This window comes from Kogia breviceps, chromosome 5, assembly GCF_026419965.1.
Source record: "Kogia breviceps isolate mKogBre1 chromosome 5, mKogBre1 haplotype 1, whole genome shotgun sequence".
NCBI lineage: Eukaryota > Metazoa > Chordata > Mammalia > Artiodactyla > Physeteridae > Kogia > Kogia breviceps.
The window spans coordinates 82,103,667-82,117,052 of NC_081314.1; the positions used below are offsets into that span (position 1 = coordinate 82,103,667).

The window sequence follows — 13,386 nt, forward strand, 5'->3', positions numbered from 1 at the left end:
CCAGCTGCTAAATCCACAGGAGGGTCTCTGGGTTTAGGGCCTCGAGGGAAAGGGTGACCCTGGTTCCTTTCTTAGCCTGGCCTGAGTGATCCCATTGTAGCTCAGCGTTTTCACTGAACTGCAACTGATTTGTTATCTGCTGCCAAGAAGGACTCCCCCAGCATAATTCCCTAAGTGCTTTAGGAGGCACTTTGATGGGACTCCTTGATCCAGAACATTTATCCCAGATTGAGAAACAGATGCCATATCATTTCTGCAGAGGCTGGACATTCTAGAGAAAGAAAGGCCATCTCTTTGTCAATGAGGGGAGGGCCTCAGTTCCTGTGTCCAGGGGAGGCTTGCTGGTCTCCAGTGATCAAGTGTTCCTTGAGCACTTGCTGTGTATCAAAAGTGAGCTGGGGAAGGAGGGGCTATAAGACAAGCAGAGTCTCTGCCTGTTAGGGCTCACAGCACAGCCAGGAAAAGATGATGAGTGATACACAGAACCTAATTAGAGAATGGTACAAGGAGTTAGACAGGGCCTGGGCTATTTGGTATAGTGTTTCACGACAGAGGGCAGATGGGGAAGGGGAGACCTCCTTGGTGAGCTAGTGTGACACTCTGGTCTAGTGTCTTCTAGCTGCACCTGGGTCTAGACCCCCAGGGGCCATTGCAGCTGGTTGCCACAGAGGAGGTGCTCCACAGGGAGCAGAAAAGGTGTGACCATCCGAAAGGAGGAGCCAGGAAGAACTAGGGGAAATTGAAAAGAAATTCCATTCATCCATTTTTAATAAACATGAATAAACATTAACAAACATTTATGGAATACCTACTAAACGTTGGGTCCAGTCCCAGGCATGGTACTAGGCATTTGAGATCCCAAGGTGAATCAGGCTCTGTCCCTTGCCTGAAGGAGCAAGCACATAAGAGATCATAAGTGATTCCCTTTCCTGGATGGGACATGTTCCTGGGGCCTGGGCTGGAGCAAGGTGGAGTAAATTCCCAGAGGCAGCATCCCATGTCCTGCCAGCTTGGTCGGTCACAAGCAGCCCAGCCAGAGCCTAGTTTCCAAATGACTTCCATGGGAAATGAAGCCAAGATGCCAAACCCTGCAGGTCAGGGCCTGGGGGCAGCCAGTGCAGAGATGGTCCAAAGTGGGTGGGTGGAAGTGGATCCAAGGGTCCTACCTTATGCTCAGGAGGCAGCTGGCTTTTTATTAAGTTCCCGTGGTCTGCAAATGAAAGTCTTCTGGGAACAGTAAAGTGGCCAAAGTGGGGAAAGAGAGACAGATGCACAGAAATAATGGCAGTGCTGTGGGAAGCATGTAAGAAGGGGTGCATGCCAGGTGCCAGGTGCCCAGAGGCATGAGGAACCCCCAGGCTCCTCAGGGTCTGAAAAGTCTCCCCAGAGAGCTGCCCTTGGGCAGCAGTTTGAAGGATGGCGGTTGGCCAGGCAGCTAAGGAGGAGACAAGGTGTGAAATAGCATGGAGCACCGAGGAGGGCAGTGTGGCAGGATCATGGGGTGGGAGTGGGATAAAGGTAGGAGATGAGGCCCAGGAAGAGAGAGAGGCTACATCACAGAGGGTCTTCATGGCTGGGCACAGGGGTCCATATTTTATTTTGAAGGCAAAGAGGTATAAGCCGAGAAGTGGCATGAACAGATGTGGTGTTCAGATCACCTAGCCCAATGCAGAGAATGGATTAGCAGAGGAACTGGTTAGGAGAAACGGCAATAATCCAGGTGATTGATGGGGAGAATTGAATTAAGGCAGCAGAGTGGGGATGGCGAGAAGAAAGGAAATGATCTTCAGGTGACAGAATCATGCAGCGTCACAGCATCACACGGCTCCACAGAGCACCAGGCACATTGTCTTCTGTGTGAAGGTGACCCCTAGAGCTGGGAAGGTGGCAGCCCTGGAGGGCTTAGTGAAGGCTTGGACTACAGTGGTGTCATCTAGGTTTCTGACTTGCAGAGCTGGGTAGCATACATCAGGATGGGACGGGAGCTAGCCTGACTCTAGACACTGGTTCTCCCTTGGTTGCCCACTAGAATCACCAGAGGAGCGTTAAAAAGCACTGATGCCTCAGAGGTTCTGTTCTAGGGTACAGCCAGGCACTGGGATTTTTAAAGGCTCCCAGGTGATTCCTTTGTGCAGCCAGATATAGGAACCACTGCTCTAGGATGTTAAGGTCTTTTTTGTAGATGTTGCCCAACTGGTTTGGCTTCCCCAGGTGTCCTTGACAGTGGACCTGCAGGTCCTGGGTCCCGTACCTTACCAGATGTTAGGAGCCTCCGGCTTGATGCTGAGGCCTGGCGTTTGGTTCATTCTGCTCCGTGTGGATCTGGTCTCAGCCATGGGAAGGTACCTTCTGCCAGCCCTATCACTCATGATTGAGGCAGGGGCTGGGCCTCTGGGGCTTTTCTGAAGGCTTTTCTGCAGACCAGCTACAACTGCACCAGGAATTGGTTTTACCACCTTCCCAGGGTGTCTCTTAGGGCCTGACTCCAGGAGTTCAGATTGGATTCTTTGTAACGGAACTAAGGAGATAAATAAATACAATTCATGTTCACATCCCCACCTCCCCACCATAGGGGGAACCACCTAGCCACAAAGAGGAGGGAAGGAGAGAGACGTTAGAGCGGGCTGTCCAGCATCCCCTCGACCAGGCAGGAGGCCGACCTCAGCTTCTGGTCTCCTGATTTGTCCTCTGATGAGAAAGCCCTGCCTTTTGACCATGAAAGCTGGACTTCATTGAGCACTCCTCCATTGCCCTGTCTGGGGCTTTGGGTTCCCGTTTATAAGCTTTCAGTCCACAGCATCTGCTATCACAATTGGCTCACAGCAACTAAGTGCTAAAAATGAGCTGCACCCCTTTGCTGAAAAGAGGAGACAGGGTCAAGGCCTCCCCACTCCCCAGCCCAGCGTCCTTTACTCTCCGTCCTGCCTGGTGCACACACGCAGTTATAAATCTCCATTACAGCCAAGTGATCCTCCCACGTGGCCCCAGGGTATGATTTAACCAAACTTAAACCTCAGTGCTTTATTGATAGTTTAAATAATTAATATCCCTTAAAGAAAAATCCAAATGCAAACAGTTTATGCAAACCAGTGTCCATTAAGAGGACTTCTAAGTACCTAACCCCTATTAAACAATTTGTGTAAACTACTCTTCCTTAAGGAAAATAGAAAAACCCAGCTCCTTCTCAAGTCTCTAAGCAACAAGGGTGGAGAGATGCAGGTAGCGGCAGAGGGGGCAGAGTGCTTGCGTGCCTGCGTGTGTGTGCACACGCCTGTGCTTGCAGAAGGGGAGGGGAAACCAAGTCAGCTCACCAGTGATTGTTATTTATCACTGTAACTTAATAAACTGGTGAGGGAAAGAAAAGGTGGGGAGTGGTCGACAGTGTCAGGGGGCTGCTGAATGATAAGCTTACTTGGATTGGTCAATCAGGAGCTCATGAGCCACCTGTGCCACAGCAGTTCCAGAGGATGACGTGGCTGGAGGCCTAATTGCAATGGATTTATGATCTTGGGCTGCCACATGTCCTGCATGTGCAGACATGGGCACTGTTCTGCACATATGCATCAGGATGAACATGAGGCTTTGTTTGCGCCTGGGCAGATGGTGAGGCTGATTCTGAGCTCTTTTCTGGTTGTCTCCACATTGTCCAAACTAAGCTGGCAGCTCCATAGTTTTTTGAAATCTAAACTCTGATGAGTGGTGGAGTTAATGCTCAGCTGTTTTAACGTTCAGCTATCGTCTCTGGTGTCCAGGGGAGCTGCTGAGTCTATAAGGAGATTATCCAATTCCTGTCTGTCTCAACTGCTTTCCCCATACCAGAAAACCATGCAGTTTTTCTTTACTAGAGATTGCCATCCTGGAATTTCTAGGACCGTCCTAGTTTAAGGCATTCTGAATGGCCGATTGATCGTACACATCTTATCTCCACTACACAAAATTCACTAAAAAGACAGTGAGAAATTTTGAAAGGTACAGATCTGCAATGACAGAGAGAACAAAAGAGATGTCAGTAGAGAAGAGATTAAATGTATTCTGGGAAGGTGGAAAATGGATGGAGCAAATCATAACCAATTTAGTAGAGCAGAACAGTTTACAGAGGGAGATATGGCAGAGAAGCATGATGACTGCCCAGAAGGCCTCAGAAATTGGGGTGTTGGATATTGTGGAATGTGAGGATGAAGTACAAGGCTAAAAGGGGGAAATGGTTGAAATTATCTAAATTGAGAGGTCAGAACCCAGATCTCCTGTCCCATCCCACACAGTAATCCCTTCCTCCATTTACCCCTCCCCCAATAAAGGGAGATTAAGACCCTTTTTTTCATTAAAAAATTTTATTGAAGTGTAGTTGATTTGCAAAGTTGTGCTAATTTCTTCTGTGCAGCAAAGTGACTCAGTTATACATATATATATACTTTTTCATATTCTTTTCCATTTTGTTTTGTCACAGGATATTGAATATAGTTCCCTGTGCTCTACAGTAGGACCTTGTTTATCCATCCTGTATATAATAGTTTGCCTCTGCTAATCCCAAACTCCCATTCCTTCCCTCCCCTCCCCACCGTCCCCTTGGCAACCACAACTCTATTCTCTATGTCTGTGTGTCTTTCTGTATTGTAAATATGTTCATTTGTGTCATATTTTAGATTTCACATATAAGTGATATCATATGGTATTTGTCTTTCTCTTTCTGACTTATTTTGCTCATTATGATAATCTCTAGGCTCATCCATGTTGCTGCAAATGGCATTATTTCATTCTTTTTGATGGCTGAGTATGTTCCATTTCTATATATGCCACATCTTCTTTATTCATTCATCTGTTGATGGACATTTAGGTTGTTTCCATGTCTTGGCTATTGTAAATAGTGCTGCTGTGAACATAGGGGTGCATGTATCTTCTTGAATTATACTTTTGTCTGGGTATACGCCCAGGAGTGGAATTGCTGGATCATATGGCAACTCTAGCTTTAGTTTTTTGAGGAAGCTCCATACGTTTCCCATAGCTGCTGCACCAGTTTACATTCCCACCAACAGTGTAAGAGTGTTCCCTGTTCTCCACACCCTCTCCAGCATTTGTTATTTATAAACTTTTTAATGATGGCCATTCTGACAGGTGTGAGGTGGTACCTTGTTGTAGTTTTGATTTGCATTTCTCTAATAATTAGCAATGCTGAGTATCTTTTTGTTTGTTTGTTTTGTTGTTGTTGTTGTTGTTGCGGTACGTGGGCCTCTCACTTTGTGGCCTCTCCCGTTGCGGAGCACAGGCTCCAGAGACGCAGGCTCAGCAGCCATGGCTCACGGGCCTAGCCGCTCTGCGGCATGTGGGATCTTCCCGGACCGGGGCACGAACCCGTGTCCGCTTCATCAGTAGGTGGACTCTCAACCACTGCGCCACCAGGGAAGCCCTGAGCATCATTTGATGTACCTATTGACCATCTGTATGTCTTCTTTGGAGAAATGTCTATTTAGGTCTTCTGCCCATTTTTCGATTGGGTTGTTTGGGTTTTTTTTGTTGTTGAGTTGCATGAGCTGTTTGTATATTTTGGAAATTAAGCCCTCGTTGGTTGCATCATTTGCAAATATTTTCTCCCAGTCCGTAGTTTGTCTTTTCATTTTGTTTGTGGTTTCCTTTGCTGTGCAAAAGCTTGTAAGTTTGAGTAGGTCCCATTTATTTATTTTTGTTTTTACTTCTATTGCCTTTGGAGACTGACCTAAGAAAACATTGGTACAGTTTATGTCAGAGAATGTTTTGCCTATGCTCTCTTCTAGGAGTTTTATGGTGTCATATCTTATGTTTAAGTCTTTAAACTGTTTTGAGTTTATTTTTGTGCATGGTGTAAGGGTGTCTTCTAACTTCATTGATCTGCATGCAGCTGTCCAACTTCCCCAGCACGGCTTGCTGAAGAGGCTTTTTTCCCATTTTATATTCTTGCCTCCTTTGTCAAAGATTAATTGACCCTATGGTGTGGGCTTTTTTCTGGGCTCTCTATTGTGTTCCACTTATCCATCTGTCTGTTTTTGTGCCAATACCACGTTGTTTTGATTACTGTAGCTTTGTAGTATTGTCTGAAGTCTGGGAGGGTTATGCCTCCTGCTTTAAGACCCTTTCTTTAAAGACCCAAATGGTGAGGCTCCAAATTTGGAGACTCCAGGAAAGGTGAAATCGCACTGATGGGGTACAGGGCTAGAACAATATTTCTTTTTCTCTCTTTGTGCAATTTATTCATTGAAGAAAACTGGTCATTTGTCTTATAGTGTTTTCCACAATCCTGACTTTGCTGATTGTAATCCAAATGGTACAATTTAATGTATTCCTCTGTTCCCTGTATCATCTGTGAATTGATTGTTAGACTTAAAGACTTTATTTAGTTTAGATTCTGGCAAGATTACTTCAGAGGTGTTATTGTGTACTTTTTTAGGTGGTACATAGTATCTGATTTTCTCTGTTTTTTTTTTTTTTAATGTTAGCAGTCATTGATGATTGTTTCCCAGATCCATTAATTCTTTAGGTGTTACAGTATATTAGCCGGACTACTTCTACAAGGAGAAACTTCTCCTCATCTCCTATTTGATTACCCAATGATACAGTCATATAGAAAAGGCAGGATAAATATTTGATACTCTGTCTTTATTCACCAGTTTTCAAATAATGAAGTGGCTTGGAAGTATCTGTCAATGATGATAATTTAATTTAATTTTTAAATTATTATTATTATTATTATTATTACAGACTCATGGCTTTAAACATTGTGGGTATTGCAACCCATTGCAGTTATCTCTCATGACTATCCCATCTTTTGCCAGTAGGGGGCCTCTTCAAATTGGCTCCTGGGCCTATGACACTTGACCCTAGTGGTCTTTGCTTCCTTACTATTTGGTGTGAGGAGATATTCTAGGCTCACCTTGTACATTTCCTGCCCCAGACCTAGAATTAGTCGTTTCTCCAAGAAACCTTGGCTCCTTTCAGTGGGAAATGGTTAGTAATTTATTTTTAAATACAAATAGCCAAAAATCACCAGACAGTTGAGGAAAGCCTCTACAGTGAAAGAGAAAGATCAAAACAAACAAGCAAACATAATGAAGGAAGCTATAAGAAACAGGGACAATACAAGACGTACAAGAAAACACTTTGTAAATTAATTTAAAAACTAATTAGAATTTTTGAGATATAAAAATATATTTTGTTTTTAAAACATTAAATTAAAAATGAAAATTTTAAAAGTGACAGGGGAAATAAAAATTGAATGGAAGGATTAGAAGATAAAGTTGAAGAAAAATCTCTCAGAAATTAGAACAACGACAAAAAAAAGAAATGAAAAACAGGAGAGAAATAACTGAAAACTAGAGGATCAATGCACAAGGGCCAACAGTGGATTGGATTAATAAGAGTTACAAAAAAGAGAACAGAGAAAAAAATGAGGAAGAAATTATGGATGAAATAACATAAGAAAATTTGCCAAAATAGAGGATGAGTCTTCACATTGAAAGGGCTGACTGAGTTCCCAAAAGAGACCCTGCACTAAGGCACATCAGTGTGAATTTCAGGATACTGTTATCAAAGGTGATTCTAAAAGCTTCTAGCTTTTTTTTTTCTAAAGAGAAAAGAAAACGATCACTACGAAAGATTGGGAATAAGAATTACACCAGACTTCTCAGTAGCAACACTGGAATCTAGAAGACAATGGAGGAATAAATGCCTTTACAATTCTGAGTGAAAATTATTTTCAACTTAGAATTCTATACCAAAACAATCAATCAAGTATGAAGATAGAATGAATCAGACATGCAAGAATTTTAAAAAATTGATCTACCATGTTCCTTTTCATAGGAAGATACTGGAGATGTGTTCTACCAAAATAAGCAAGTAATTCAAGAAAGGGGAAACACAGGATTCAGCAAACAGGAGAGGAGTAGAGGTAAGTCCCAGGTTAACAGCCAAACAGGAGACCTCAAGAGCAACCAGATCATACTGGGGCAGGAGGCTGGAGGCTGGCAGGAGGAAGAGAATGGGAATTAATAGGTTATCTGAACCATTTGTGTGTACAGTTAGCAGATGATGTTGAGAGGGACTGTTGGGCATTAGGGAAAAATCAGTGATAGGTACATTGTAAAACAAGCCAATGAAGAAAATCAAGACAATTATTCAGTACAGGAAAAACAAAAGTTGGTCAAGAAAGGATGCCTCATCAGAATAAGCATATTTCATTGATTCTCAGAGGCATATGTTTTCACATTTTACTGAGTCTGAAGTCAGGCCATGTCTTTCTGTCAAAGGCATCTTACAGTCACCACTGGCCAGACCACAGTCCTGATGGCATTGTCTCTACCTGTGAAGGTGTGAACTTGGTCATTATTCCTGGTGTTCTCACCCAGCAACAGCCACCCATTGATATCTCAGCCTACAAACCATTTTAGGATCATATGAGGAGGGACTAGGAGTCCTGGTTTGTCAGAAAACCTTCTGTGGACACCTGCTGGTAAGATCAAGAAGGTGCCAGCATCCAACCTGCAGAATGGGGGCAATGACTTGGAAGAAAATTCTGGAAACCAGAGAGGAATACTCTTGAAGAATTGCTGCATCACTGGCTTCCTGGGTGGTTCAAAAAACGATAGTCTAAAACAAGCAAACAAACAAAACAACAGAAATAATGAGCACTGATGACAATAGAAAAGTGATTCAGAAGAGATGAACTCTGAATTCAGAGTTCATTTCTAAATTCAGGTTTAAGAATATGTAATTAATTTTGCTTACATGTTTCTTTTTTGTGTGCACAAGATTAATATATGATTAAATATATATCTAAATAAGAGCACTTCCAATAAGCTACCTTAAAAAATTTAAGTAGGGGCTTCCCTGGTGGCGCAGTGGTTGAGAATCTGCCTGCTAATGCAGGGGACACGGGTTCGAGCCCTGGTCTGGGAGGATCCCACATGCCGCGGAGCAACTAGGCCCATGTGCCACAACTACTGAGCCTGCGCATCTGGAGCCTGTGCTCCACAACAAGAGAGGCCACGATAGTGAGAGGCCCGTGCACGGTGATGAAGAGTGGCCCCCACTTGCCACAACTAGAGAAAGCCCTCGCACAGAAACGAAGACCCAACACAGCCAAAAGTAAATAAATAAATTTAAAAATTTAAGTACTAAAGGAGTTCGGCAGTATGTTTTCTTTCTTCATGGTTCCTATGATGATAGATGCTATCTTACATTCAGTGAAATCTGAGGTTCTAGTTGGTAGCAGTGAACAATTTTTACACATTCACAATAAGTACCAGCGTTGATTTTAAAGTATTAAATAATTATATTAAAATATTAAATAGGGCTTCCCTGGTGGCACAGTGGTTGAGAGTCCGCCTGCTGATGCAGGGGACATGGGTTCGTGCCCCCGGTCCGGGAAGATCCCACATGCCGCGCAGCAGCTAGGCCCATGAGCCATGGCCGCTAAGCCTGTGCATCCGGAGCCTGTGCTCCGCAATGGGAGAGGCCACAACAGTGAGAGGCCGCATACTGCAAAAAAATAAAATAAAATAAAATAAAATAATTAATATTACATAATTATAATGGGAGTACAGGGAGAGGGGAAATGTATGTGTGCTTTGGGGTGGGGGAGAATGGGAATGGGTAAGTGGAAAAAAATCTTCACCTCCGTAACAGGAAGTCAGAAGATGAAGTCTGAGATTGACACATATTTTTGAGAAATTGGATTTTTAAAAAACACATACAGAAAAATAGCTAAAGGAGTCTAAAGTAGTTTCCTTGGGAAATGGGGTTGGGGTGGGAGAAGGGTCAGTTGCTGGCGGCTTCTTAAATTACTTTTTCATACTATTTAACTTTTTCAACTCTGCGCATCGTTATTTTGATAAAAATAATTTTTAAAATAAAAATAAATAAAATGACTCAAGCCTGTTCTGTGCTGTTATCATTATAAATATACATATTCTTTTCAGGCCATATGTTCTAACTTTGGGTTTGAGAAATCTACTCACTGTGAGAGGCTGCAGGATGTAACGGAGAGAGCTTAGCTCTAGTGTCAGCTGTCTGGGTTTGCATCTTGGGTTTGTTGCTTAATAGCTTTGTGAACTTGGGAAAATTGCTCAACTTCTCTGAGCTTCATTTTCCTCACCTGTAAAATGAAGAGAGAGGTGTGTCAAGTGCCTGTTCTGGTGCTCAGCTCCATGTGACTTTGTCTACACCTTTTGATTGTACACAGCTGTCCCCCATGAGCCCCCAACCCTCACAATGGGATTCCCACCCCCTTAGAAATAAGGTTGACCCCTTTAAAGTGCCCCGTGCTCAGGGACCCCAAAGCCCCAGCAAGGCCCCTTTGTCCACACAGTCCCCCTGCAGCCACCCACTGTCCAGAGCTTTAGGCCTGGACATCTGCAGTATATGTGGGTCATTGCCCTTTTCTGCCCCCAGAGGCCCTGAGTTTGCTTGTTCATATCCCTCTTTCTTCTCACATCAGCCTCAGTCTTGGAGGTGATGTGGTGCTGAGTATGACAATGGCGCCATTGTTCCTGGCCAGGAGCCCATGGCTCTGTGGCCAGACGCCAGGGGTCATTTGCCCTTCTCCAAGGTCTGGGAGCAGAGACCTGAGCTCCAGACCTGGTATGGCAGGATAAGCCCAGCCTGGTCATTGGTCTGATGGAGGCATGACCAAACTCACCACCCAGCTCCCGAATCCAGGTTCTGCAGAAGTCAGCCCTCCCACTGGCTCACCAGGCAGGTACCCTGGGGCTGTGGGCGAGCTGCAGCCTGGACTGCAGAGAGCAGCCCAGCCGCTCCAGCTCCCAGCACCTCTTCCCCTCCCACATCCTGGGTCCTGGGGCTCGGCAGGCAGTGACTGCACGCCTAGAAGGAGCTTTGTTAGAAATTAAAAGCAGGTGGGTTGTTTTTCTTTCTTTCTTTTTCTTTTTTTTTGTTTGCCTGTTTGGATAGAGGAGCTGCTTGCTCAGGGCTCCCTCTCCCACGACTGGTAGGCAGTTCATGTTTATACATGTGACCCAGAAGTATATAATGAGCCACACTCCAGGGCTGACACTGCCTGGACATGAAGGGTATCACTCCTCCCTCCAGCTGCTCTTCAGTGACCGGGAGGGCTCTCAGAGAGTATAGGCAGAACAGAAGAAGGGGAACGGGGTTTTCTGGGTGGGGACAGCCCTCTCCTAAAGCTCTGGGCACTGGAGAACATGCAATGTCCTCTGAGTCCCTGAGTGGAAGCTGTGTCCCCAAAACATGACCCCATGATAGAGCATGAGTGATACTACAGGGAAACAAGGAAGCAGCCTGTACAGAGGTGGGGCGAGGGTAGCAAGTAAGAAAGGGGAAGTCCTAGGTCCTTGAGACAGTGGGATGAAGAGGAAAAAAAACACATAGCCTTTGAACCAGGGATGTGGGTTCCAATCTCTGCTCTACCGTATACCAGCGGCAAGTCATGCAGAACTTCGCAGGGTTGTAGTGGGCAGGTGAAATCGATCTCCTGTATCTAAGCTTGGCCAATCTAGCCTTTCCTCCCTCCCCGCCTCCCATTCATTCGAGGGACATCTGGCACATACTGGAGGCACAATTCCGATCTCCCACTCAGGGCCTGGGGTGGGAATGAAGGTCCTTGGCCACTCAAAGTTCCTTGGCTAACCTGGGGAAGGAAGGGCTGGGGAGGTCCCAGGCCAGAGCCGCGTGGGGACGATGTGGGATAAGGCAGTTTTTACTCCAGGCTTCCCCGACCCGAGCAGGTGTGGAGGGTTTTGGGCTGAGGGGGTGTCTCGGGGTAAGGAGTCTGGCAGCCCTGCCGGCTCCACATGGATAGTGTGAGAGGACATTCCCCTGCAGGCCGTGGCGGGCCCTTTCCCAGCTCTCTGTCCTCTCCAGCCACGGCTGCTGCCTGCTCTGGCTGTGAGTGGCACAGCCGTGTGATGTCTGTGTGCTCCTCCCACAGGCCACAGAGTGGGCCTCCAACGAGGACACGCGCCGCTCCTGCCAAAGCAAAGGGAAGACCGAGGTACGTGGCCTTGGCAGCCAGGGGCCTGGCTTAGAGCCAGCGGGAGGCTTGTGGTTGTAGGTATGGAGGGGCACCGTGTGGGCACGAGGCCACCTGCATGAGAGGCCCAGCCTGGAGGAGCCAGGGGCTCCTGGTGCAGGGAGGATGCAGCCTGAGCATCTGAGTGGGGGGTGAGGCAGGGAGCCGGCCTGGGAGGGAGGTGGGGGGGAGGGGAGACATCCACAGATGCAATGTCAGCTTCAGAGCATGGTGGATCTGGAGCAGAGAAGAGTGCTTTCGAATATTTGCGGTGCAGCGGAGTGATGGAAAGACACCCAGCTCTGCAGCTGGAGAGCTTGTCCCTCTATTACTTCCCCGTTCTTGCTTCAGGAGGAGTGTCAGAACTACGTGCGAGTCCTGATTGTCACTGGCCGGAAAGTGTTCATGTGTGGGACCAATGCCTTTTCTCCAGTGTGCTCCAGCAGACAGGTGAGGGCTGTGCAGCGTCAGGCAGACAGAGGGGGACACCACGAGGTTCTCTCACTCAGGCACACAGCCTTGGAATGGGGCTGTCAGTTGAACACAAAAACCAAAACGAAAAGCATGCCCAGTTAGATTTGAATTTCAGGTAAAAAAACAGACAGTATGCTAGTATCAGTATGTCCCAGGCAAGATTGGGGGTATCCTTACACTAAAAAATTATTCGTTGTTCATCAAAATTCAACCTCACCTTGGAGGGCCCTGACTCTTGGTACACCTTCCCCTCCATGATGGCTGCTCCCTCAGAGGGACGGTGGGGTGGACAGTGAGGAGGAGGGGGAGGGAATCAGAGGCCCAGAGAGACCAGGGACCCAGGAGGAAACAAAACTCTGGGGTGGACAGAACAGGCAGCCCCAGGGTTTTGGGGAAAAGCGCCCCATCTCCCCATTATCCCCAGGTGGGGAACCTCAGCCGGACCGTGGAGAAGATCAATGGTGTGGCCCGCTGCCCCTACGACCCACGCCACAACTCCACAGCCGTCATCTCCTCCCAGGGGGAGCTCTACGCAGCCACGGTCATCGACTTCTCAGGTCGGGACCCCGCCATCTACCGCAGCCTGGGCAGCAGGCCACCGCTTCGTACCGCCCAATATAATTCCAAGTGGCTCAATGGTAAGGAGATCCAGCCCTGGGGGGCTCCCTTGGTCCTAAGCCAGCCAGCCCACCCTGACCGCCATCAGTTTCCTTCCTGCCCAATCAGAGTGGGGCAGATGATCGCCCAAGGACCACAGCATGTCGGAGAGGGACTGCGGATGAAATCACAGATGTCCTGAGGACCCAGAGCAGATAGAGGGCAGGCTACAAAGGGAGAGAAAGAGTTAGGAATTGATGAGGAGGAAAGGTTATGGGAAAGAAGAGATTGCAGGAGGGTGA

The 13,386-nt window shown here is 46.6% G+C and overlaps 1 protein-coding gene across 5 annotated transcripts in view; it reads left to right on the forward strand.

Moving 5' to 3' along the window:
* SEMA5B (semaphorin 5B) overlaps window positions 1-13,386 on the forward strand; it is a 121,029-nt gene that overhangs the window by 89,340 nt on the left and 18,303 nt on the right. For all 5 annotated transcript variants that reach the window (XM_067034442.1, XM_059064366.2, XM_067034440.1 and 2 more), the window contains 3 exons: window positions 11,933-11,995; window positions 12,365-12,463; window positions 12,912-13,125. In XM_067034442.1, coding sequence (XP_066890543.1) covers window positions 11,933-11,995; window positions 12,365-12,463; window positions 12,912-13,125 — 376 coding nt within the window. The remainder of the gene's footprint in view (window positions 1-11,932; window positions 11,996-12,364; window positions 12,464-12,911; window positions 13,126-13,386) is intronic.